Below are 27,766 nucleotides of genomic sequence, written 5' to 3'. Positions count from 1 at the left end.
TCTTAAAATCTGTATTAACTGAAAGTACAGTATAAGTTTCCTTTGTAATAACCAGTATCACTCTCAAGTTCGCAATCAGATTCCAATGAGTATAAAAGGAAGTACGAGCTCTTGCTGGAAGGATGTAATCATTCCTTCAGGTAGAAATGCATTTTCTCATGTATGGTTTTACGGTCGGGGTTCAGTCTCTTCAGAATCTGGGCCAACACGTTCACTGTCTGCTCACTGCTCAGTCCCGTCTTTTTGGTCTGGAACTTCTTCAGCAAGTCTTTTGTAGTCATCGGCTTGCGGGTCAAGTACCTCCGAACAGCCTCTTCTGTAAGCTGGATATCCCTGGAAAGAGAAGAGGAAAATGTTTAAAGCAGGACTCCAGCCTCAGCTGTTTCTGTCCCATCCGTTTCTTGGTGCTTGGTGAAAAATGGCTTCTTAAAGTTCTCCCCCTCCTCTCCCAACTGTGTGCTTCAGAATTTTTATTGGAGAATTGCAGCAGGCACACCCAGTGTCGGTGTGATGCCAAGCTTCCCACAAGACCCACTGACTATCATAGACAGGCCCACCTAGGCTTTATGGAGTATCAATAACAGCTACTATGTTCTAGGTGGGGCACACAACTTCCAAAAGAGCCAGTTTCATCTGGATAAGGGTTAGCTGCAGAGCCTCTCCCTCTGCCCAATGAATTATGGGACCCCGGAATTCCTCCCCAGCAGCTAGTATGTGGACTAGTATTTTATGCTGTGGAATGTGATCTGGATTGGAAACCCTGTAACACACAACATCTGGTCCAGTGTCTTATATGGTTCACTTGATGTCTGCAAATTGTCCATCACTGTTGCAGTGAGTATAACTGCAGTGATGTGCTGGCTCCGGTTGACTCCTCCTACTAGCACATGCACTGCAGGATGGAAAGGAAGTATTGATGGTCATGTGAGTCCCTTTTTCTCTACAATCTGGGTGGAATTCAGAACGTCAAACGTCACTTCCAGTTAGGGGAGTCTGAGCCGTGGAACGTGGAAGTGTTCCGGCGTTTCCCCGCTGAATAGCTCGATTCAAAACTGTGAGTTATACTGCTTTTTCTTTGGTACTGTAGAGATTTCGCTATGGGGGATCCCATGTTTGTCACCAGAGTCCACCAGATCCTGCGGACCCTCAGAGAGGAACTTACAGCCGATCCCACCACCACACCAGGTTAGCCCCAGGACCCGTGATTGTACATAGCCAACACCCCTACCTCTAAGGGGAACTAAAGGGTGAGTGCAATACTTGTTGGGGGGCCCCAGACATAGGCACCAACAGCACCCCTATAGTACTCGGCGGCAACTGGCAATCACAATTGGGCCAGAACACTAACGGCACTTTAAAAACTCTTTCACAAATATTTTAACCCCCCCCTGGGGTATATATAATTTTTTCACATTTAGGAGTACAGTTTGTTCACTAAGCACAGAGGTTTTTCACGAAATTTGTAAATATTTACACTATATAAGCACCTTCTAAGAATAAAAGTTATAAAACACTGGCATAGCTAGTCTTTATTTTGCACTATTCAGCACTTCACACTGAAAATATATGCACCTTTATTTTGGTCTAAAGCACAGCGCACTTTATATTTATTTTATGTGTGTATACTTTTTTGAAATACACTAAATATATGTGTATATATTTATTGGCAAGCATAATTATATACAGCAATTTAGTGCATTTATTGCCAGTTGGAAAGGCAGCGCCACATACCAACAAAAGAACCATTACCCTGGGGCTGATGGCGTCGACCTTCGAGTCGGTCCCATTTGCTCAGTTTCACACGAGGCCTCTACAAACAGATTCTTGTCAAGTGGAACAAGGACCCGCAGTCCTTGGACAGAATGATCTGTTTAAGCAGTCTCACGAGGTCGGTGCTCTCGTGGTGGCTTCTGTCGCCTGCTCTGAGCCAGGGCAGGTCCTTTCTGCTGCTGTTGTGGACGGTGGTCACCACCAATGCCAGCCTGTCGGGCTGGGGTGGAGTGCTGGACAATCTTTGTGTCCAGGGTGTTTGGTCGACGGAGGTAACATCCTTGCCGATAAATGTCCTGGAGCTCAGGGCGATCAAGCTCTGCCTGCTCCATTGGACGCCTCGGCTACTAGTCTCTCCGGTTCGGGTACAATCCGACAATGCCACGGCTGTGGCTTTCATCAATCATCAGGGGGGCACCAAGAGTGCCCGGACAGCCAGTGAAGTGGCCGAGATCCTGACTTGGGCCGAGGATCATGTTCCGGCTCTCTCCGCTGTTCACATTCCAGGTGTGGAGAATTGGCAGGCGGATTACCCGAGTCAGGTTCTGGATCAGGAAGAATGGTCCCTGCATCCAGAGGTTTTTCGCCTCCTGTGTGCCTGAAGGGGAACTTCGGAGGTGGATCTGTTAGTGTCTCGTCTGAACAAAAAGGTAGGGCGGTTTGTGGCCAGGGCTCAAGACCCTCTGGCCGACGCCACAGACGCGTTGGTGGTGCCTTGGAGCCACTATCGGCTAATTTATGCCTTTCCTCCAATTCAGCTCTTGTCACGGTTCCTACGCAGGCTGGCGGTGGAAAATGTGCCAGTGTTTCTGGTGGCCCCAAACTGGCCTTGCCGGTCTTGGTACGCAGACCTAGTAAAGATGGTCGTCGAGCCTCCCTGGTGGCTGCCTCTGCGAGAGAATCTGCTGTCTCAAGGGCCGATATTCCATCCTGCTTTACGGTCGCTGGCTTTAATGGCATGGCTGTTGAAGGCCAGGTGTTGAGGGACATGGGTCTCTCGGATTCTGTGATTCCTACCTTCTTGAGAGCTAGGAAGGCGACTTCCAGGAAGATTTATCATCGTTTGCCTGGTGTGAATCGCAGAAGTTGCATCCTCGCTCTTTTTCGGTGGCAAGAGTCTTAGGCTTCTTTCACACGGTCCGCCTCCGCAGGCGGATCCGTGTTGCTCAGCGGGGATCGATCCGCGATCCCCGCTGAGCCGGGCGGATGACAGCTCCGTCTCCGCTTGCAGAGCGGAGAGGGAGGTGTCTCAGCACCCGCTGCCCTCTATGGGGGATCGGAGGAGAGCGGACCGCTTGTCCGCTCTCATCAGATCTGATCCGCTCCGATTACTGAACGGATGGAAAAAATGGATTTTTGTAAAATCTTACCGTAAAATCCTTTTCTCTTAGCTCATTGACAGACGTAGTCCTCGGTGATACAGCACCTTCGGGTTATGTTGCCTCCACAGGAGTAGGACTAGACAGGAAATAAAATGCTCTGGCCACACCCTAGGGGCAGTCCCAGAGGGTATATCCTCTCTCTCTCTGCCTCAGCAAATCAGTTATGTCATAAAAGCAGTCTTTAGAGAATTTAACCCAACCCAACTCAAAAAAACAGAGGGGCGGGGACTACGTCTGTCAATGAGCTAAGAGAAAAGGATTTTACGGTAAGATTTTACAAAAATCCATTTTTCTCTATCGCTCATTGACAGACGTAGTCCTCGGTGATACAGCACCTTCGGGAAGTCCCAGAGCAGTATCACAAATGAGGGGTGGGAAAATGGAAATCAAATCCAAATCTAGAAGGCCCAACCGGTGCCAACTAGAAGTTTACAATGCTCATCCTTAATGATGAGACTCAACAAAAAAATTTTCAAACAGAAAAAAACCCTCGAGGTAGACCACCGGTCTCCTCAAATTGCGGCCTGCAAAACCTTTCGGCCAAATGAGGCATCCGCCGATGACATCAATTTTTTAAAATTTTGTAAAGGTATGTACCGACGACCAGGTGGCCGCTTTACATACCTGGACCACTGACGCCTGATGGCGAAAGGCCCAGGAAGTACTGAGCGCTCGAGTGAAGTGCGCCCTAACAGGGAACGGAGGATTCCGACCCTTAATAGAATAAGCCTGTACCACCGTCTGACTGATCCATGTAGATATGGTCGCGGCAGACACAGGCAACCCCCTTCAAGGGCTATCCGTGATTACAAAAAGTGAGTCCGTCTTACGAAAACCACTTTAGGAAGGAAGGATGGATTCGGAAGAAGAACCACCTTATCCCTATGAACCACCAGATCTGGGGAACGACAGGATAATGCGGCCAGTTCTGACACCCTGCGTAGAGAAGTAATGGCCACCAAGAAGGCCACCTTCTGGGAATGTAAGCAAGGGAATCTCCCTAATATCTTCAAAGAGAAGTTTCTGAAGAACCGACCACACTAAATTAAGATACCAGGCGGTAAGGGTGCGCGCACTGGCGGAGCCAGATGTCGCACCCCCTGGATGAAATTCCGCACCAAGGAATGATTAGCCAAAGGTTTCTTGAAAGAAGATTGCTAACGCCGAAAACCTGACCCTTGGTCGTGCTCAAGGATAGTTTCTGCTCAACCCCTTGTTGCAGACAGACCAAAATTCGGGTCACAGAATAGGTCTGTTGGGGAAATCCAATATAAGACTTCCATGTGCTGGAAGTCGCTTTCCTTGCTTTAACTGGAGGTAGGAATAACTGAAGCTGACACTCCCTTGTCCTTCAGTACCTGGTCTCAATGGCCAGGCCATTAAGCCAGCGACTGTAAAGCAAGATGGAAGATCGGTCCCCGAGACCGCAAATCCTCCCTGAGAGGAAGTCTCCAAGGAGCGTCCGCGACTAGCCTCGCCAAGTCGGCGTACCAGGCTTGACGAGGTCAATCCAGAATTTCCAGAATAACTGGAATTCCCTCCACCTCTATCCTGCGAAGAAGTTCCCGCAGCAACTTGAGAGGATGGAAGGCATGCCGTAGCTGATACTGCCCCCACGGGGCGATCAGCGTTTCTGCTGCGTCCGCTAGAGGATCGTGGCGCGAGCTACAAACCTCCGCACCTTCCTGTTAGGCCAAGGTGCCAACAGATCCACATCCGGGATGTCCCAATGAAGGGACAGCTAGGGAAAAAACCTCTGGATGAAGAGGCCATATGCGATTGGATCCGAATCGGCCTGCTCTAGAGCTGCTCGATCCAGTAAATCAGACAAAATCTGATCGCTCTCAGTTCCGATACCCTTATTGGTAATCTGGATACTATCGGAAGAAATGACTTCCCCTGGTTGAGCATCGGAGACTTCCTGGTCCGCTCGCTCAACCGGATCCGATTGTCCAGGGAATCGGAATTCTGATTCCATTAAAAAAGAATCTCCTTCAGGAGAATTCGGGTATGAGACTGGGTATACGGTACTGCCTCTAAGAAGGCCACCATCAGTCCCAGCCAATTGACGGACAGCAACATCCGAATCGTTGACTGAACCTTCTGGAGTTTCCCAGCAAGGAGAAACTCTCTTGCCCAGGATGTATCCAACCTTAGGCCCAGATAGTTCAGTCTCCTGGTGGGAACCAGGGATGATCTTTGGGAAAGCGAAAAAACGCTGATGTCCTGCGATGATGGGGATATAAAGATAGGCATCCTAAATGTCTATGGACGCCAGGAAATCTCTTTTATGCAGGGAGGCCACCACTGTACGGATGGACTCTATTTCTTCCCAAGTCCAGATTTGGACGCACCTTGCCCTCTTTCCTGGGCATTGTGAATAGGTTCGAATAGAACCCCTGAAACCGTTCAATGTTAGAAGGGCAGAATCGCACCGGTGGAAGTGATCGAAACTCGATCCTGTGTCCTCCAGAAACCAGTGAAGACATCCCCCCCCCACCCCAGAGATGGGTAGGGGCGCTATATTCTTCAGGCTTGGCTGAGCCGGACTCTTTGTTTACCCGACCAGCGCCCTTTGAAACCCCTCTAAAGGGGCTTTGGAGGGTTTCGCCTTATCGCCCCCCCTCGCGGAACGAACAACTCTATATGAGCAGAAAAGGAAGGTCCTCGTTAGTTACGAGGTCTTTTTATCCTAACAGTCTGTGGCAAGACAGCAGGTGGTACCGTCTATCCTATAAACAGGAATTCCTCAAACGGATAGCACCTAGCCATGCGTTTGGAAATAACAGGGGTTCGTTTCAAAACGACCCCATTTGGGTAAAGGAAAATCCTTCGCCCTTTTGGTAGGCTAACAAGTACCAAAAAGGAATCTCAGTCTCAGCTACCTCTGCCGGTGTAACCTCAAGACTAAAGGTTTCCCGGACGGACACAACTAGTGCATCCACCACTCTTGTGCTATGGCGGAGGCAGAAACGTGCTCCTCACTGCTGAGGAGATATTACCTGAGACAACAGCCCCCTAAGAGGGACCTGCAACTGTATTGACCAGTTCCGAATCCGTATCTGAAGTATCTGATAAACAATAGGGGTAGGCGGGGGTCGCTACTTGACCCCCGTCCCTGACAGGCCACCTCCACCCGGGATACCAAAGACTCCAAAATTGCCGATAATGCATTAAAAACAAGTGGGGTACTGGAGGGTCCTGTGGCCACCTTGAGGGGATCAGGTGGGGATACCTATGCAGCAGGGTCAATGATTATACAAGACACTTGCCAGCGACAAAAAATGACAAAGTAAAAAAAAAAAATTTTTTTTTTTTTTGTGTCCCCCAGTCGCAACAGCGCCCCTCAGTGTTACCTGCCTTTTTGGACCCCACAGAGAGAGAGACAGACCCCAAGGCTCATCCCTGATGCACAGAAGTTTTCATCAGCTTGCTCAGTGCTTGTCTTGTTACAGACAGGAAGTCTTTGGCCCTATTTCCTGGGTAAAAGAGGCGGCTCCGCCCCTTAACATGCCTGCCGGCTCCTCCCCCTGGCTCCATGAGGTGTTTGAGTCACCTCAAACATGGCCGCTCCCATGCTGGAGACACGAGGCTACACCAAAATGGCGGCCTCGTGCGATCTACCAGACAATGGCGGCGGCCTGCACAGAATAGCGGCATGTCTGCAGAAGGATCTCGGCCTCACAACCCTTCACCCTCATGGTGGTCAGCGTGGTCGGAGGTACCGGACCCTAGCGGGCCGTATGCGGTCCGCTGCTTAGCTGGAGGAATGATCTGGAATGCAGTATACATGTATAGACATCGCCCTGTGGCTACTGACAGGTAGGATACCTTATACTATCACAGTAAAGTTCTAGTACTGCCACTGACTACAATCATTTACACATCTTTACAATTAGATTGTCAGCTCCCAAACCAAGCCTCCTGGCTTCTTGTACACAAAAATCACACTCAATTAGGGGGATCTGTGACATGTTGTAGGATAGAGGGGAACCCATCCTTACCATTACAGAGAGGGGCCCGCGTTCACCACAAGACCCGTCAGGGGGAAAGGGGGAACATACTACTCACCATACCGGAACCAGGCGGGCGCCAACTCCTGACAGTACCCCTCTCCACCGAGGTAGGAGGGCTGTCGACCAATACGGGCGCCGTGACTCATGGTCTTTGGCGTTTCAGCGAGACGTTTAACTCGCAGGGTCAGTCCCCGTCCAGTGGGACTATGTCGCGGCCGACCCAGCGCGGAGCTATGGCCTGCACGCGCTCGTAGGCTGAACTGGGGTGACCACTGGATCTCAACATCCAGCCCGTCGCCCAGTTCAGCTTTCTTGCTTGAAGATCTCACAGGAACACTGGAGAAAAAAAGCTGTCTTAAAAAATTCTTTTCTAAGAAAAAAATCCTGCCAGGACCGAAGATCCCAGCAAGGTATCTAGGTCCTTACTCCTGACTAGACAGAAAAAAACTGATTTGCTGAGGCAGAGAGAGAGAGAGGATATACCCTCTGGGACTGCCCCTAGGGTGTGGCCAGAGCATTTTATTTCCTGTCTAGTCCTACTCCTGTGGAGGCAACATAACCCGAAGGTGCTGTATCACCGAGGACTACGTCTGTCAATGAGCGATAGAGAAATAGGGTTTCCATCCGTCCAGATTTCAGCACAGGATCGGATGCGGATGGCAGCGGGTGTCAGCGGAGGTGTCTCCGCTGACACCCGCTGCCCCATAGAGCTGCATGGAGGATCCGATCAGATCCGCCTAAAAAACTGACAGGCGGATCTGATCGGACCGCCCGTGTGAAAGAGCCCTTAGTCTTCTTACAGAAGGGTATTGATCAATGCTTGGGCTTTAGGCACGATTAAGGGTCAGGTGTCGGCCTTAGCCATTTACTTTCAACGCCCCTTGGCGACTAATTCTTTGATCCGCACCTTTATTCAAGGGGTGCGTCATCTGGCTCCGCCAAGAAGATCCCCTTTGCCTCACTGGGATCTGAACTTGGTTCTGTCTGTTCTTCAATGGCCTCCCTTTGAAAATATTAGGGAAATTTCTCTGCCTTTGTTGTCCCAGAAGATTGCCTTTCTGGTGGCTATCACTTCTGCCCGCAGAGTGTGAGTTGGCAGCTCTGTCCGGCCGTTCGCCTTATTTGGTCGTTCATAGGTATAAGGTTGATCTACGACCGAACCAATATTTTCTCCCCAAGGTGGTGTCTGCCTTCCACCTCAACGAAGATATGGTTTTGCCTTCGCTCTGTGCTAAGCCCAAGCATCCCAAGGAATTTGCCTTGCATTTGCTGGATGTGGTTCGGGCGATCAGGGTCTACCTATCAGCCACGGAGTCTTTTCGGACATCTAATTCTTTGTTTGTCCTTCCTGAGGGATCTCTGAAGGGTTCGGCTGCATCTGTGACCATATCAAAATGGATCAGGTAGACCACTGTTCAGGCCTATTCATTGAAGGGTCAGGTTCCTCCGTTCCCTGTGAGGGTGCATTCTACGAGAGCGTTGAGTGCCTCTTGGGCTTTTTGCCATCAGGCTTCAGTTGCTCAGGTGTGTAAAGCGGCGACCTGGTCACCTGTTCACACTTTTACCAAATTCTACAAAGTTGATTTGTTGGCATCCTCAGATGCTGCCTTTGGCTGCAAGGTTTTGCAGGCTGCCGTTTGACAAGGAGACTTGGTTTTCTCTTTGCGGGGGTGAATTTTTGTTTTGGGGTAAGCTCCTGTTTTGGGTTGAGTTTTTTTGTGTCACCCAGTTGGCTGTGTTTTAGCCTTGGATGAACGTTAACAGTTGGTTGCGTTCTTCCCACCCCTCATGCCTACACTGCTTTGGGACGTCCCAATAGTGAAGAAGCATTGCTGCTGTGTCTGTCAGAGGACGATAGAGAAAATTGGATTTTTGTAAGAACTTACCTTAAAATCCTTTTCTCTGAGTCCTCTGACAGATGCAGCTCCCGCCCTTCTATATGGGGTTGGTTGGGTCTTCTTTCACTGCTTGCTACAAAACTGATTTGAGAGCACAGTGTGTCTGGGGTTATGTTGTAAGGGACAGCCCCTATAGGCGAGTCGAGTGAAAACTTTTCACTGCCTAGTGTACTCCTGTAGATGGCGCATAACCCAATAGTGAAGAAGCATTAAGCGCTGCGTCTGTCAGAGGACTCGGAGAAAAGGATTTTACGGCAAGTTCTTACAAAAATCCAATTATTCACACCCCCCCCCCCCCAACCCTTCAAATGGAATAGATTGGGGCCCTTAAAGACATTTCAAAACCTCAAAAAAAATTGAGAATTTGTGTGTGACAAAGTCAGATATATATGTCGTTATCGCTCACCCGCTGCATGGAGTGGACTTTCCTGACTGTGGCTGTGGGGTCGATTTCCCAGATGTGCTCTGAGGCCCAGACTCCATTTTTAGGCGCTTTGCGGCCGGCGTATGTGGGAGAGCTCCACGTTTACCTAGTGGACAGAAAGACGAGAAGGTGTTAGAGATGGGTGGAGGGGACAACTCAAGACTCGGGCTGCTGATCAAAGCTTGCTGGATATACCTTGTTCCAGTTTGCTGGCCGCAGCTTTGAGAGTGTTGGAGGTGTTGGCGGAATCAGGAGTCGGTGTACCAGGCCGACTGTTACCACGGGAGCTATTGTTGGAGCCCCCTTTTTTATCTTTTTTCGGCGGAGTTTTCTTTTTCTAGGAGAAAAAAAATAAATAAATAAACACGTCACAGCTTGAAGATGCAAACAGAGGACCATCTATAAATACAAATAATGTAGAATGACGGAAACCTAGTAGGACAGAGGTAAGCGAGCCATCACTGACAACTTGTCACATACACAGTTTCACCCACTTTCAGTTTGGATCTAAGTGACCAAGAAAGTGGCCAGTGAAGTATGATGCAACACACTAGGTGATAATGGGATGACATCATAGCTAAAGAAAAAAATATCTGCTTCTAATTTAACAAGGGATACCTGCATGAAAAGAGCTGAAGAAGCCTCTTTGTCAATATCACTGTCATCGGACGACTCCGATTCCTCACTGCTGTCTGTGGTAGAAAAACAAGTGTCATTAAAGAGACTTAACAACCCCCCCCCTTCAAAGTGTTCCAGAGAGACTCATCCCCAGCCTCACCTCCTCTCTTCCTTTTCCGCTCCTGAGGTGTGGAACTTTTCTTCTCTTCATCCTCTTCCTCCTCCACCTTCTCCTCTTCGCTCTCCTCACTGCTCTCGCTTGCCTCATCAATCCCTGTCAACATTTAAGCAGAATTCCAGCCAAACAGCACAATCTAATAAGATGTAAGCTTGTCTTACCTACTATTACATATATAATACTGGTCCCCTACTTCAGGGAGGGGGGACACCTCTTCTGGTCAGTACAGATTTCTGTGTCACCTAATAGGAGTAAACTCACTGCACAGGAAATGGTCATTGTCACACTGGTAGCGCCTCCCTGAATCCTCTCCCCAACTTACAAGAAAACCTCCTCCCCTTCAGACACAAGTAGTCCATTAGGTGTTGGGTTGATAGCACCTTGCTGTAGATCAGAGCGCCACTGGCTCACAGCTAATACAACAGTCTCTAGAGCTCACATGGGAGATACATTTTTTTTTTTTGCCTAAAGCCACCAGTAAAATAAGACTCTGCACAGGGCAGAATCTCTTTAACCTCTTGACCTCCAGAAGATCCAATAAAAAAAATTGAAAAAAATCGAATTTCTTCATAAATTAAGGCTGATATGTATTCAGCTACATATTTTTGGTAAAAAAAAAAAAAAAAAAAAAAAGAACCCAATTGGCGTATATTAATTGGTTTGCTCATAAGTTATAGCTTCTACAAACTATGGAATATTTTTATTTTTTACTAGTAATTGCGTTGATCAGCTACTTATAGTGGGACTGCAATATTGCGCATTCTGACACTGACACCTTTTGGGGACCAGTGACACTAATACAGTGATCAGTGGTATAAAAAAAAAAAAAAAAACACACTGTACCGACACTGGCTGAGAAGGGGTTAACTCTATACCTAGCCAGTGTTTTACTATACCGTGAGAGGCGATTATTTTTTTTTTTAAATCTCATTGACAAAATCAAAGACAAAACAAGAACAAAACCAGGAGGCCTGACCCACGCAGGAGTGGGCCTGAGCACAAAGAAATAACACAACAAACTCAAAAGATGTGCCATGGGGTACATGAGTGTGCTGGTGAGTATCCAGTCCAGTGTGAGGTGATTTTTACTAGGGGAAGAGATGGAATTTATTCCCGGGGACACAAACTCCATCACTTCCCTCCTGTCAGAACGGCGGTCTGCCTTGTTTACATAGGCAGATCGCAGTTCTGTGTCTCTGCCTGATCACTGGTGGGTGTCGTAGGACATCGAGTACCATGCACCCGCCACACATAATGCCACCCTGTAGCAGTAAAACTCCTATAAGGTGGACCTGAAGCAGTTAAAGCCCACTCTCTGACCCAAAAATACCTTACCAGCACTTCCCTGGCACTCCTTTCTACATCACAGCAACTGCATAATACCTGGTTATTGGAGGAGCATGTAATGGAGTCCCAAGATGCAGTGCTTGGGCTTCAGTGGCTAATCCCTAGATCCAAGCATGGTCATATGATAGAGGATAACATTATGAACGCTATGTAAACTCTGTCATGCAATGTACATAGATTTAGGAGTGCCCAACAAAGATGCCAAGTTTAAGAGGGTCAGGAAGAGGCTGTATAGATCCCCTGAATGGGTAGAATGACATTATCTTTAACCACCATATTACGTCCTGGACTTTGAGTGGAGATACCTGAATGATGCCTGCAGCTGCAGACATCATTCAGATATTGAAGAAAAAAAAGGAGGGTTTTTTTTATCCCTGGGTAAATACAGCCCACCCTGGAAAAATCATGGCAGGAATGTACCACCTATATAATTTTCATACCCATCGGTAATATAACCGGTGAGCCAAGCAACTGGGCAATATAGTGAAATAGGAGAACAAAAGGAGTTGCAAAAGAATGGCTCAAACACAGGTTTGTAGAAAAAAAATTGTAAAAATACACTTTATTGAGGTTGTCACATATATAGAACCAAAATAAACAATGATGTTGGGTATATTCAGAAGTCTGTGAACTCTGTCCCAATATAAACCACGTCCCAGCTCATTAAAAACACACTATGAACCTCTGCATCACTCCACCCCACACCCAAGCTGCGCACAACCTCCCCCCTCACAATGACAATCCTCCCAGTTCCAAAACCACCCACAATGCCGTGTCAGGGGAAAGCCCCTATTTCCATTCAAAGGCTCCTATTTGAGCTGCAGTATAGACAGGACTTGTGTGGGGTCTGAGAGGTCATATGGCCCAAATAGGGAAGATTGGCAGGCCAATAGGGTACGCTTGTTGGATGACCAACAAATGGAACTGTTCCTGTATTCCAAGCCTGTGAATCAGTGGACAAGGTGATACTTGAATCAAGTTAAGGCGGTATAAAAGCTGAAATGAACCACACAATAATACCCAGAATGCTGGGAAATTGTAGATGCAGGGCGACCCAGTGGAGATACAGCAGTTCACAATAAATGGAATGTACTGAAATCACTTGTCCATCCCCAGCGAATGAATTAGGGAGCACAGAAGATAGTCAGCTGTGAAGCTTATTAGACTTCAATGTGTCACTCCTGAGTTGTAGTCATGGCCGTATATAGTCTCAGTATAGCACCCTTCATGATAGGCTTACTGCTTTTGGCTAAAAGCCCATGTCCCTAGCCAGTTTAAATGAATGAACAGTCTAGTCCAGTAATTGGCCAATATGCGCGCAGATACAATGCGCCCTCTCCTTGTATCTGCACGCATATTGGCCAATTACTGGCCTTGTGTCCGGGTATAAAAAGGGAGGGGACGCACAGCGTAATTATGCCCTGACGAAGCGTGCTGGGTCACGTGAAATGCGTTAACGTCACACACCCGAACCTCTCGCTCCGCCCCACACTCGGGCGGTGACGCCATCCCTCTCAGCTGGCTGCTATATGGGGAAACTTCTCTGGCACCTGTCACCCCTAGCCTGGACGGAGGCGGCAACAATTGGAGTTCAGCACAAATTTATCTGCATCCCCATGCTTTTGAAGGGCAGGAGGAGAGCCCTCTGGGAGCCTTGATTACAGCTTCATTCACGACGGAAGATACATGGCTCACTCCTGAGTTGTAGTCATGGCTGTATATAGTCTCAGTATAGCACCCTTCATGATAGGCTTATTGCTTTTGGCTAAAAGCCCATGTCACTAGCCAGTTTAAATGAATGAACAGTCCAGAGAGTATCCTGGTTCACATAGTACAGTTTCTAGCGTGACAGATGAGGTGAGGCATGTCTCTTACCAGATGTGAAGGGTAAATTAGGAAGGCAAATTACCCAGATGTAAGCCATGTATCTGCCATCGTATTTATAAAGTGTATTTTTACTATTTTTTCTACAAACCTTTGTTTGAGCCATTCTTTTGCAACTCCTTTTGTTCTCTTATTTCATCTTTCAGATATTCTTTTCTGCTGGCGATTCCCTGCAAAGTAATAACAATCATAGCAGCTGTTCAGCCGCTTGACTGTTTTTACAGGCAGTGGGAGGGGACGTCCCCCCATACCGTCAACCTCCAGTGTATCTACCGGCTCGCCCATGCAATCAGCGAGCCAGTGAATGAATCGACAAGTGGCAGAAGTTTACCATAGAGTTGACTGAGGGCCAGATGGTCCCCGGCCATCTCTAGGACCTTCGGAGGCCGGGCACCATAATATGTCGTCACTTCTGGCAATGGCAGATGTAAACACTGTGGTTTTTTTTAGCTGGAAAGGCTGACATCGCTTTTTTTTTTCTATCTCAGACTTTTCAGCCTATATGAGAGATGTGGGGTCCCCAGATCTCTCTGTAAAGAGGACCTGTCAAGCCCTATTCCTATAAGGGATGTTTACATTCCTTGTAAAAGGAATAATAGTAATAAAAAAAAAATGTAAAAGGGAAAGTATAATAAAACATTATTTTAAAGCGCCCCGTCCCCATATGCACCCACATAAGTAAACCGTGTTCAAACCACACGCGAGGTATTACTTGGAAACGTTAGTGTGAGAGCAATAATTCCAGCACAAGACGTCTTCTGTAACTATAAACAGGTAATCTGTACATTTTTTTAAAGCGTAGCCTATGGAGATTTTTAAGTATCGCAGTTTGGCACCATTCCACGAGTGTGCGCAATTTTAAAGCGTGACATGTAAGGTATCTATTTACTCAGCGTAAAATAATCTTTCACATTTATATAAAAAAAAAAAAAAAAAAAAAAAAAACAGGCTAACTTGAGTGTTTTTTTTTTCTAATTTATATTCATAAAACAGTTTTTTTTTCCCACAAAAAATGCGTTTGAAAAATTGCTGTGCAAATAGCGTGTGAGAAAAAGTTGCAACGATTGCCATTTTATTCCCCAGGGTCATTGCTAAAAAAAAACAATGTTTGGGAGTTCAAAGTAATTTTCTAGCCAAAAAAAAAGAAAATAATGGTTTTTACATGTAGGAGAGGAATGCCAGAATTGGCTTGGGCTGGAAGTGGTTAAATGCGGGAGGCCTGCAAATACAAGGCTTCCCAGGTTAGAATAAACCGAGCGTATTTCTATTTTACCTTTAGGAACATCCTGATCCTCCTTGGTGACTTTAGGTTTGCCAGGAAGTTCCTCATCTGAGCTGCTGCAGAAAGAAAAAGTAAAGGTCAATAGTTTGTCACCGCCATATGTTCTTTTTGTTTCCATGTAATGTGTTGAAAGTTTACCAAGAAAAGTAACAAATTACAACAAAAAGATGTTAGTGATCGGTAATCCCAATTTGAGGAAAACAGCAGCATGGAGTATACAATACATTGCAATAGCAACTATTAAAACTCCTGACAGCATATTGTACTGCAGGAAACCACAGTACTCGCAATATGTTTTGCTGATGATATAAATCAATACAAAACACGAGTTTCTATTACCTGCTCCCATCAGACATGTAGTCTACTTCCTGTCCTTCAAAGTCGCCATCATCACTGTCCTCTATGGCTTCATCGTCAACCTGCTTCTTCTTTTTCTTCTTTTTTGCATTTTGCTTCTGAGTCTTTGGCCGACTCTCATCTTAAATGAAAGACAATTGACTGAATGATGGGTACTGCACATCTATAAACCCTTGTATGAATCAAAGGAAATATAGTAATGTAATGCAATGCAATAGTTGCAACATCCCAGACCCGCAGCACTGCTCCGGACCTGTTCCTCTCACCTGTCCATTAATAAACAGGGTGCCCGCTCAAAGAAGCTCACCCTGCCTCATTGTTACAAGTCATAGACGAATGAGAGCCACACTCCGCTCTCCACTCTTCCAATTACTTTTATTCAAGCATCAAAAGTATGGATGCAAACATGGTGTCTCCACCCAAAGAAACCACCATCTGTGAATGCGTTTCACTGTAAATGATTTGACCACGAGGCCATACTAATGATGCATTAATAAACATAAGTGGGATAGTGGAGATCGGAGGGCGACGCTCACTCGTCTGTTAAACGTAATGCAATACATCTATTCTCTGTATTCATTTATCTTACCCTTCCGGTTTCATCACACATGTATTGATTATGAAGAATGAAGCAACCCTAATTAGCACACTTAGGGCTCTTTCACACGGTCCGCCTCCGTAGGCGGATCCGTGCGGCTCAGCGGGGATCGATCCGCGATCCCTGCTGAGCCGGCGGATGACAGCTCCGTCTCCGCTTGCAGTGTGGAGAGGGAGGTGTCACAGCCCCCACTGCTCTCCATGGGGAATCGGATGAGAGCGGACCGCCAGTCCACTCTCATCCGATCCGATCCCCAGGACGGATGGAAAATAGGGTTTTCATCCGTCCGGATTTCACGGACAGGATCGGATACGGATGGCAGCAGACATGTCACCGCTGACATCCGCTGCTCCAAAGGGATGAATGGGGCATCTGATCAGATCCGCCTAAAAAACTGACAGGCGGATCTGATCGGACCGCCCGTGTGAAAGAGCCCTTATATAGCATTTTTGTTGCAATTTTGAAGCGTTGAAAAAGCAGCAAAAAAGTTTGTCAGACGCCCATGCAGGTGTTTTTTTTTCTGGGGGGAAGTGATGTAGACAGAATGAGCTGTTTCTACCCAGCCCACAACACTTTTTAAATGCTCCACTAACATGCCATAAATTATTTAGGTGCGATAAAATTTTAATTATTGGAGATGGCTGACAAGCAGCAATGCCTCCTGAAAGTGACATACTGCTTAATTTTTAACACAACGCATCCACACCGGTGTGTACTGCACTGTGTGGTGCCCATTGCAATTTTCATGGCAGGCATTGAAGGGCGGTTAAGAGGTTCAAACACACTGTCTAAATGGGGCTCTAACACAGGGTATTGGCACACATGTGAAAAAGCCCTTATAGCAAGCTCCAGTTCTGGGTCAGTGCAATAATTACTGCATGCTCTGGGACCAAGTCAATGCCATAGCTACAGCAAGGGTCCAAGTGGCTCTTAAGCCACAGAGAATAGAAATTTGTCTCATAATAAATGCAACTGCAGGAACCTCATGGTTATTGCTTTTAGGCTGTTAGAACTTAAAACCCAACTCCGGGCACTCTGATTCTGACATTTTTAAAAGAAGAGGAATAGCTTTTTACTTGATTTACTTACAATGATGGTTTTCTATTTGCTCCACCGAGTGCTGCCAATATGTAACAGACCCCCGCTTTGTGGTTGGGTCTGTTACCTACACCAATTCTAGTTTTATGTCTCCACCTACTCCCTCTGCTTAGCTAGTCATAAAAACCAAGCAGTACAAGTGGGAGGAGACACAAAACTTGAATTGGTGTTGGTAGTAGGGCCATGTCGGACGCAGCTTGGAGCCACAAAACTTTGAAGTGCTGTGGTAGTTCATCGATTCTTCCTGTCAGCGTATCTGCAAAAAAATGTGCATTTTTTTTTTTTAAGTGAACTTATCCTTTAAAGTGATAGTATACCGATTTTTGTGACTTTTACCTACAGGTAAGCCTATAATAAGGCTTACCTGTAGGTACAATTAATATCTCCTAAACCTGCACGGTTTAGGAGATATTTGCACTGCATGCAGCCGCTGACGCTAGCGGCGCATGCGCTCTGAAGGTCCGGCGGACCTTCAGAGTTCCTTGCCGGGAAGTTGCCAGAAAGTTAATCCCCCACGCGCATGGGAGCATGTCCGTTCCCACAGTGGTGTCCGGTGGTCCGTGTCGGGGCTTTGTTTTAAGGTAAGTATTTCATAAAGAGCTAGTTTGCGATGCATACTAGCTCATTATGCCTTTGTCTTGCAGGGTTTTTTTTTTTTTTTTTTTTTTGAGTATACTACCGCTTTATGTATCTTCTTTGGATGACCTGATCCTTTCATTGAGGACTGCAGGTTGACGCAAGACTCCACCCACCAATTTCTTTTTACAGACGACCCTAAAGCTGGATCTCCTGTGGTGTTTCACCTTCATCTCCGCTGCCCTCGCTCTCACTGGAGCTCATCTCTAGTTCATCTTCCAGATCATGGATTTTCAGGTCACTCTTCTTCTTTTTCTTGCTCTTCCCACCCTTGTCTTGTTTTCCGCCACCTTCCTCATCCTCATCATCCTCTCCGCCCTGGTCCTTCAGGCGACGCTGCTGCATGATGCTGAAGTGGTTCAGGATTTTGTTTCGCCTAAACAAAAACATTGAAGGGAAATTTAAGGCGTGTTGGATTGCCGTTGCCATTGTTTTTTTTTTTTTTTTTTAGATGTTGCCATTATTCTACACTGGAGGAAAGAAGCATGTAGTTTGCTTCTTGGAAAATGATACATAAGAGCGCTCAGTGTTGCACTCAAAAACAACCCAAAAAATAAATAAATAAGAAAACAGCGCCACTTTGTGGTCACTTTAGTTCCTGCATCTATCTTCTCATTCGAGGACAATTTGCAGGCATGTATATTAGGTGCTACACTATTTCCTTACTTAGGGAAAATGTAAACACTCGCCAATTGCTTGTCAGGCCATAGGGCACATTTACAATTTTTGCACTGCAAGAAAATGTGGTAACACGCAATACACAACATTGACATTCCTTTGAAAGGAACCCCAACATAGTGCATTGCAGCAAGAACTCTGTGATGCATCTGAAATCTGGGGAAGCTATGGCAGCCCATTATTTTCACTGGACTGCCTTACTACTACAACACGAGTTAACACAATTGCCCCCTAAAAAAAAAAAAAATAAAGACTTCGCTTTATCTTTTAATGGCCTATTTAAAGCGGAGTTCCGGCCACAAAATCGACATAGTCGATTTTGGGCCATCCGCTTTTCGTCACCTGAAAAACAAATGGATAGTTACGATTTTTTTTTGTTTACTTACCTTGTTATTGAAGAAAAACATACTCACCTTTCTTCCACTTCCTCTCTCTGCGGCCGCGGCCTGCGCCGTCACTTCCTCTTTGCATTGATTCCTGGGAGCTGAACGTCATCCCTCCCAGGAATCAATGCGCCTGCACCGGCCCCGCTTGTCAGTTCCGGTGAGGGCGCCTCATTCCCTTTAAACAGTTTCTGGGCATGCCCAGAAGCTGTGGAGGGATGACGCGCCCGCACCAGAAGTGACGATCGGGGCCGGTGCAGGCGCATTCTGAGAGAAGAGGACACGGAAGAGAATGCAGAAGAGGATCGCGCTGGCTTCAGCTGCCCACATCCGAGATGGCAGCGCTGGAGAAGAAATTTTCAAGGTAAGTATTTCTTCTAAAAGGTAAGTGCGACCTGGGACAGTACAGAGGCTATCCATTGTGGAATGTACTAGCCCTGACTGTCCCGGGGGTATTTTTATTGAAAAAACATTTTTGTGGCCGGAACTCCGCTTTAAATTGTATATATTATCAATAAACAAGGCCCTTACCTTTCCCATTCTTGTTCCGCCTCTTCTGCAGTCAGCGTTCGGTGCTTAGCCAGTGGAGTAAAGTTGTACCAGTTGGAAACGGGGAAGGCTTCAAACGCTCCATCTGGACACTGTGTGAAGATGAAGTAGGAGGCATTCTCTGTCACTCCACCTTTTTTAATCCCTTTAAACCTGGAGAGAGAAGACACACACTGACTGCTGTCCTTAAACAAGGCCATGGGTTCACCTTGTTAAGAGTCATAGAACATCTCCCTGTGTTCGACTTACTTGCGTCCAGCCTTGCCGTTAACCCTCAGCACCCAGGGCTGGTCCTCCACCTTGAACTCTTTGAGAATGATGCCGTATTTCTTACGTCTGGCCTCCTCCCTCAGCTTGCGATTAAACTCGCTCCCAGCCCCAGAGTCAGGCATTTCCTCATCTTGGTACATTTTCTTAGCACTCAAGTCACGTTCCATGCGAGCCTGGATTGTATAGAAAAACATTTGCCTCTAAGTCGAAGTGTATGTCATGGAACAGTCCTGATAATATCTACAACACATTTCATATCCATTGACCTAAGGCTAACAACATTCCATTTTACAGTATCCAGCAGCCTCTCTTCCATCCATTTCAACCGGTATTACTCAAACACAGTAGTGATGCAGGGACTGGTGGATGAAACTAAATGTGCGAGGGGTGTGTAGGCATCCAAAACAACAGGGGAGCCTGGATGTGAAGATTCTTCAGGGAACTGTAGCTCTTAAACAGAATCCGAAAAAATGGATGTCGGGGATAATAAGGATAGGCGATCTTTAAAATGCCTTGTCAGGTGGGTGTCAGCCTGGAGGAGTGGATGCATGCAGACCACCCCCTACTGTTCACGTGGTTGTAAAGGCTGAAGCTGTGTGCTTCTCCCCCTAAGGCCCCTTTCACACATGCGGACCGTTCAGATCCGCCTGTCAGATTTTCAGGCGGAACTGATCGGATGCTCCATGCACCTCTATGGGGCAGCGGATGTCAGCTGAGACATGTCCACTGACACCCGCTTCCATCCGATCCTGTCCGTCAAATCCGGACGGATGGAAACCCCATTTTCCATCTGTCTGGCGGATCGGATTAGAATGGACAGGCGTTCCGTTCTCATCCGATTCCCCCGTAGAGGACAGCGGGGATCTGACAGCGCTGCCATCCCCCTGCTCAGCGGGGGATCGGCGGATCGATCCCCCGCTGAGAAAAACGGAGTCCGCCGACGGAGCGGACAGTGTGAAAGGGGTCTTATACTTACCTAAGCCCACTCTAGATCCAGAGATGTGCACAGGAGACTTGGCTGTCATGAGTCTCTGTCCATATTGGCAGAGACAGCAGCAGGAGTCATTGACTCCCACTGCTTTCAATCACAGCCAGTGAGCCAATGAGGAGAGAGTGGGGGAGCAGGGCCTAGCAGCAGCTCTGTGCGTCTTATAGGCGCTTGGAGTGGGGCTTGCGAGTGAGCACTCACCAGTGCCTCCATAGCAAGCAGCTTTCTAATGGGGGCACTGATCAAGGAGGTTAAGCCATGAGCGCTGGCAGGGGACAGAGCAGGAAGTAGAACATGTTTGTTATTTTAAAAAAAATACCACAGACCTTTATTAGAATTTTAAGCACACATGTAATGCTCAGGCTCCATGTTCAAAAGACCTAAAATCCAATGAATGAAAAGGGTGGTCCAGGGACAGTAAGGCATGGGAAGAAAAGGTTAGAAGATGCTGGACATTTTCCAGCCAGAAAATAAACCGGGCTCTGAATTGCTGCACATTGTGTGAAGCTCACAATAAAACATTTCCTGTCCCAGGGTGACAACACTCCCAATAGAACTGTATCTGTGGAGGATCCGCATTGTCACCCTAGGACAAGGCTACAGAACATCCCCTCCTCTTCTCCATAGTACGGGGGGTTAGTCAGTAACAATGATACTCGATAACAATGTAACTGATCCATCCGTAGACACAAGGCAGAGAAGTTTATCAGCTCCCAAGTTTTCTGTCAGGATTATCAGGTATGTTTTGCTTTTACTGGATAGATATAACAAAATGCTTTCAATGGAACATTCAACATACCTAACGAAGGAAGTAAGAGCAGAACCTCGAAGGTTCATGTGATAATTTAACAAAGCATTAAAAGAAGCAGATATGACTGATTACACATCGGGAAGACATTACAGACTGGTGTATAGAGCAAATGTAGTGTACCTGGTTCCATGTAGAGAAGTCCACTTTATCTGCAGCATTGAAGGCCATGACATTGTACCTCTTACTGGGGTTCCTGTATGAGATGAACATAAGAAATTACCCCTGTACAAATTATAAAAAGGTACTTACAAGGTAAACCTGTTAGCCAAATTATTTTTTTTTCTTTTTCTAATTCCGGCCTAAAGTGATTGTAAAGGTTTAAATTTTATGTAAAAAAAAAATAACACACGTTACACTTACCTGCTGTGTGTAATGGTTTTGCACAGAGCAGTCCTGTGCCTCCTTCTTTTGGGTCCCCCACCCACACTTCTGGCTCCTCCCCCCAGCAGAGTGCCCCCATAGCAAACTGCTTTCAATGGGGGCACTTGTGCTGGCTTGCTTTCGAGCAGGCTGTGTCCATAGACACACAGAGAGCAGCACCATCCCTCCTCACTGGATGTGATGTGAGAAAGCCTCTGCTCTCGTGCACAGCACTAGATGGAGATAAGGAGGGGGGGGCAGGAATGACCTGCTTGCAGAATGTTTTTTTTTTTACCTTAACCACTTGCCTACAGGGCACTTTCACCCCCTTCCTGCCCAGCCCAATTTTCAGCTTTCAACACTCTCACATTTTGAATGACAATTGCGCAGTCATGCTACACTGTACCCATATGAAATTTTTATCATTTTATTTCACACAAATAGAGCTTTCTTTTGGTGGTATTTAATCACTGCTGGGTTTTTTATTTCTTACAAAAAAAAAAAAAAAGGCAGAAAATTTTGAAAAAAAAAAGTTTATTTTCTGTGAGTAAATTTTGAAAATAAATAATTTTTCTCCTTCACTGATGTGCGCTGATGAGGCGGCACTGATGAGGTGGCACTTATGAGGAGGTACTAATGCCGCACTGATGAGCACTGAGAGGTGGCACTGATGGGCGGCCTAGATGAGCAGGCACTGACTGGCAGCACTACGGGCACTGATTGTGGGCACTGATGGTGGGAAGTAATTGGCACTTTATTTACATTTTGTGTAATCAGGGCACTGATGATCAGTGCCCTGATTACTTGTACTTGTCTCCCCTATGAGGAGGAGCCACTGATCGGCTCTCCTCGCATCACACACTGACAGTGTGAGGCGAGGAGAGCTGAATAACAGCACTTCCTCATTTACATGTGACCGGCTGTGATTGGACACAGCTGATCCCATGGGCACAGAGTCGTGTCATCGACTTTACTGAAATTGGGGTCGCACCGTGTCCTAGCAACACGGTGCGGTCACGATCGCTGCTCTGTGTGCCCCCGGGGCCCGCGAGAGAGAGGCTATTCTGGTACACTGCCATATGACGGCGTCCCAGAACAATATCTGCACTGCTCTGCCGTCATTTGACGGCGGGCGGGTAGCAAGTGGTTAATGCACAAAATTCCTTTAGAAAAAATTTAATAGTAACCAGTACAATCTGTCTGGAGTTACCTTAATTAGCAAGAAAATAATTAGCTGTGCACCCCACTGATTATATTTTACTTTGTTACTAAGGGCTTGACTACTCTGACTTTCCAATTAAAGTGAGCTATAATATTGAACGGTTTGCCTCTGGACTTGTATTGTTACAGGCTATTTGTGGCCAACAATTCCACAATAAAGACCCCAAAGAGTTAAAGTTTTGGGGGATCGAGAAGGTCAAGAAACATTGGAGGGGGAGGTAACTTCACACGACAAAATAGTAAACGAGAATCATACTTGATCTTTGAGACAAAGGTTGGGGTTCCTAGAGGTCTAAATGTGGACTTCGACCTCAACTGTTTTATCTCAGACCGGTAGTTCCTTCTTTTTTACCCCCTCTTTTATCAATATATGGATTTTATTGGTATTGATTTTAATCGATATCAATTTTATGTTTTTGACTTTAATATTTCTTACATGCAAATATTTTTTATTCTTACATGCAAATGATTTTAACATATGTCTCTAGTGGTTTTGAGTTATTGTTTTTATTGTATTTAAAGACTCATATGTACATTCAAATTAAGCTATTGTATACAGGGGCTGCGGGTGACATGTCATGATCCCCTCATGTATATATAACCTGTTAGGCTTATTTTATGGGTATCTGTTCCCAAATATGTTTACTTGTGTTTTAATATTAATATCCCCGCTCTTGAACAATAATGGGCGATATTGGTTTTTGAGCCTGTGTTTTTGTTCCGGTGCATATTGAGGATGTTGTCCCTGCTCCGAGGTCAGCATCAGCTTCCTTTGTGTAGCGGGCCCCGGGGCACTTCCGGTCCGGCCTCCGACGTTGCTATGACAGCAACGATGCTTAATTGAGCGTGGATCGTAGATAAATGAGTGACGTCCGTCCCTCCGCCCATACGCTGAAGAAGTCCCGCCCACGGACGATACGCGTGCGGAAGGGGGAGGAGATTGTGACGTCACTCGCAGTCCCTGTTGGCAGAGCGTCTTGCTCTGTCCGGAGATCAGCTGTTCCTGTACACTGCTCGTGTTTCATTCATTTCAAGTAAGAGGCTGTCTTTTTATCATTAATAAACGATATGTTATAAAAATAATGCACTATGATCTGCCCCTTTTTCATTCTTTATGGGGATCATTGTGATTATAACCTGAGACGAAGGGATGTCCCTTGAGATTGATGTCCTGGTCGGGAGATTTACATTGCTGGGAGTGTTTGAGGATGTTTATTCACAGCCCTCAGCTGAGAGGCTAGTATCTTTGGTGAAGGATTGCACCGATTGAAAGCACATTTTTCCTGTGTGTCATTTAGCACTGAGCACTTTCATTGGAATCTCCTATCGGACTTTTACTTCCCTTATTTAAGATATTGATTGTGCCATTCAAGGACTCTTGCTTTTATCCATTGATCTGTTTTTTAACCTTTTAAGCGCTGCACTTTTCCATTATCATCTATTTGTGGCCATTGTTGCATCATTACTCCAGCTGGACACAGCTAAAATAGGGCGTAATTCCTTTGATTAAAGGAAAAACATATGAAAGGAGTCATGTCCAGGGGCAAATGATACAAGAATGACCATCTAGTGGAATGAATAAAGTTTACAGAAACTGGAAAAAAAAGCAAAAGCAGTGTGTTCTGGCCTGCAATATGGTTTACTGCAAAAAAGTACAGTATATGTCTGAGGAAAAAACAAACACATTGAGTAAAACTCTGCAGTACATCCCATGTGTTTATTAAGGGGGGGGGGGGGGAATACTGCGCTTCAAGGATATTGTATTATGAACAATACATTCTCAATATATAACTGTTATATGAATTAGAAACTAAATGAGTAAATCAATTCAATATCTATGGATCATCAATATTACTCTTGTGTAAAAAAACAGGATACTAAATATGCATAAATAATCAATATTGAAGACAATAATCCAAGGTGCACTACAGTCACTGTGCACCTTGGATTATTGTCTTAAATATTGATTATTTATGCATATATAGTATCCGTTTTTTTTTTTACACAAGAGTGATATTGATGGTCCATAGATATTGAATTGATTTACTCATTTAGTTTCTAATTCATATAACAGTTATATATTGAGAATGTATTGTTCATAATACAATATCCTTGAAGCGCAGTATTCCCCCCCCCCCCCCCCCCAATACACACTAGATTACTAGCTAAAGGTTTCAGTCACTATAGCAGCATCAGGGATAAATATTGTTATTATTGATTCTCCAAGACAGCGCAGGAGCCACACCAAAATAACATCCCATGTGTTGTCTCTTTAAAATGCTCCCCTGCTGGAACCCATATCACCGTCATAAACCGCTCATGTCAGACATCAGCAGCTGCTTCTTGGCTTTGGACTAGTTATGGGAAAACACCACGGTCAGTTCCTGGGGACTGTAAATAAAATAAAGCCAGACCTCCGTGGACAGTCCCTGGATCACTGTATTGGTTCTCACCTGGGAACGCGGACGACGTACTCCGTCACAGACTGACTGCTTCCCCCCTGCAAGACAAAGACCAGGTGAGATCAGGAACCAACATGGCAATGTGTCCGGGGTGCTTATCACTACATTGTGATTTTTTATTATTGTGTACAATAAAGTTTAGGATCATTTCTTTAGTAATTACATTTGGTTGCTTTTAAAGTCCTAATAGAAGTTTTCAGTAGAAGTGCATAAAGTGAAACTTTGCAGATTTGGCCGAGCACAATGTTCAGTCAACTATGTCAAAGATCTAACCATTTATCACTAATTTACTAACAGAGATATCAGCCAGGATGTCACACCACAGCCTCAAACTCCATCTATCCTAAACCGAGCTCATATTCCCTCCCCATGTGCCCCTTCCCCCGATCTGTCAAGATCAATGGCACAATCATCAACCCACCCCCGCACGCCAGGGTTCTAGGAGTAATCCTGAACTCTGAAATCTCCTTTCAGCCCCACATCCAATCACTGCCCAAAGCTTGCCTCTGCAACATGTCCAAAATATGCCCCTTCCTAACCAATGACACCACAAAGCTTCTAATTCACTCCCTTGTTATCCCTCCACTACTGAAACTCCCTCATTGGCTTACCTTTACATAGGCTCCCCCCCTTCAGTCAATCATAAATGCTGCTGCCAGACTCATCCACCTTACCAACCGCTCAGTGTCAGCTACTCCTCTCTGTGTAGTGGGGTAGATCTTCCTGAAGCAGACCCACTACTTATGGTGTTTGGCAACCACAGCCTGGGCTCCAACCAGCCCACGCCCCCAGTGTATTTGCTCCTCTGTGAGCTTAATCATGGGGAACATTCCCATAATTAAGCTCAGATGGGCGGAGCAAAACATGTTGGGGGTGTGGCCTTGTTTGGAGCCACGGCTGAGGTTACCATGCACCATAACTAGTGGGTCTGCTTCCGGAAGATCGACCCCACTACACATTGATGTCTGGGGCCAGGACGAGCTCCTTCCCTAGCCGGCACTCACAGCAGTGGACTGGGGACTTCTAAACCTGAGCGGCTCACATACCATTTCCATAGCTACCTCACTCTGCCAACCCCTCCATTGGCTCCCGCTCACCCAATGAATTCAATTCAAAATACTAACAACTTACAAAGACATCCATACCTTGGCCCCCAACTACATCAGTAACCTAGTCTCAAAATACCAACCTTATTGTCCTCTTAGTTCCTCTTGTCACCTCCTGCAGGACTTTTCCCGAGCCTCTCCCATTCTATGGAACTCCCCTACCCCAATCTGTCTACTTTCATTAGATCCCTGGAAACCTCTCTCTATCCCACCTAGCAACTGTTCTTGTATTTTCTCCATCAGCTCATCCCTACCAGTAATTACCCTTTGTATCACTTGACCCTCCCTCTTAGATTGTAAGCTCTATGGAGGAAATCCTCTGATTCCTCCTCTATTGACTTGTACCGTCTGCCCTCATGTTGTAAAGCGCTGCGCAAACTGTTGGCGCTTATCCTGTATATTAATAATATTAACCACCTAAAACACAAGTTGCGGGACTGAACCCACCTATGGAGCTCCTGTGTACGGTCTGTATGATGGTAACAATGATGGGACACTTACCAGGGACGTCATAGCTGGAAACTGATTATCTCCTGAGCGTCACACCTGGAATACAGAAGATACAAATCATGGAATTGATGAATAGGAAGACACAGGTAGGAGAAGATACCGAGGTGTGGATGACACAAGGACGGAGGTCCCTGGGGGATATACATAGGCGTGCGCACAGGGTGTGCCGGGTGTGCCTGGGCACACCCTAATCACCTAGGGCACATTAGCATTATCGTTCTGTTTGCCAGTGAGGAGATGGGAAAGATCTCCCTCGGACCTGCTCTGCCATAAGAGAAGTGCCACACACTTCTATTTCTCTTTGCCAGCAGGGAGAGTAATGTACCGGGGCCATATACATGTAGGCAAACACATGCATGTGTATTTAAACTTTGGGGTGCACACCCTAATGCAATAGGCTGCGCACACCTATGGGGATATAGAAGGGTGTCAGAACATCTAGGCGTGACTTGGGGGGGGGGGGGGTACTTTGCAGGCGCAGCATAACACAGCAATAGCATTGGCCAGACTTATAGGTAGAGAACCCCAAACATTCCCCCATCAGTGCTAAACAGACAGAGCAATCTGCATTGCCAAACATTGTATAACAACAGCCAGGACCCGCGGCTGTCAGAATACCTGAACACTGGCTGCAATCTGTGTCTTATGACTCCTCTCTACGTCACCAGTTACATGATAAAGGGGGGGGGGGTCTGGAGACTGCACAGCAGAAGAAATAGAGGACAGGTCATCTCACTTCACTAGGATTACTAGAGACATGGATAATGCTCTATGGAATGACCTGAGCTGGGGACTCAAAGCTGATGGGGAGAATGAGGAACAATGGCTGCACACTGGGGGTCACTGAGGACCGGCCGAGGTGGACATTACCGGTATATTCGGGGCTTCTGTCTTCCTCTCACTCCGTCCAGTCACAGAATTATCCGGTGTTACAACACAG

General features: G+C 46.3%; 1 protein-coding gene across 1 annotated transcript; it reads right to left on the bottom strand.

The window, feature by feature from the left end:
* Positions 1-27,766, bottom strand: GTF2F1 (general transcription factor IIF subunit 1). Its single transcript, XM_082255515.1, has 14 exons — positions 27,697-27,766; positions 26,818-26,862; positions 25,202-25,248; positions 21,288-21,360; positions 19,348-19,541; positions 19,081-19,251; positions 17,656-17,864; positions 15,139-15,277; positions 14,791-14,855; positions 10,269-10,382; positions 10,109-10,182; positions 9,686-9,827; positions 9,473-9,596; positions 1-333 (listed from the first exon to the last, which is right to left on the bottom strand). Exons 2-14 carry the CDS (start codon positions 26,827-26,829, stop codon positions 129-131), a joined length of 1,569 nt encoding a protein of 522 aa, XP_082111641.1. The 5' UTR covers positions 26,830-26,862; positions 27,697-27,766; the 3' UTR covers positions 1-128.

This window comes from Pelophylax lessonae (genome assembly GCF_965119305.1).
Source record: "Pelophylax lessonae genome assembly, chromosome: 4".
Lineage (NCBI taxonomy): Eukaryota > Metazoa > Chordata > Amphibia > Anura > Ranidae > Pelophylax > Pelophylax lessonae.
The sequence above is the reverse complement of the archived record's forward strand: the minus strand, read 5'-3'. Positions and strand labels throughout refer to the sequence as shown.

Excerpts from the sequence above, each read along its gene's own strand:
- GTF2F1 (XM_082255515.1), bottom strand. Across the intron at positions 19,542-21,287 it reads ACTTCTCTACATGGAACCAG|GCTCGCATGGAACGTGACTT; the intron begins GTACACTACATT and ends TATACAATCCAG. Across the intron at positions 15,278-17,655 it reads CGAGGGCAGCGGAGATGAAG|ATGAGAGTCGGCCAAAGACT; the intron begins GTGAAACACCAC and ends CTTTCATTTAAG.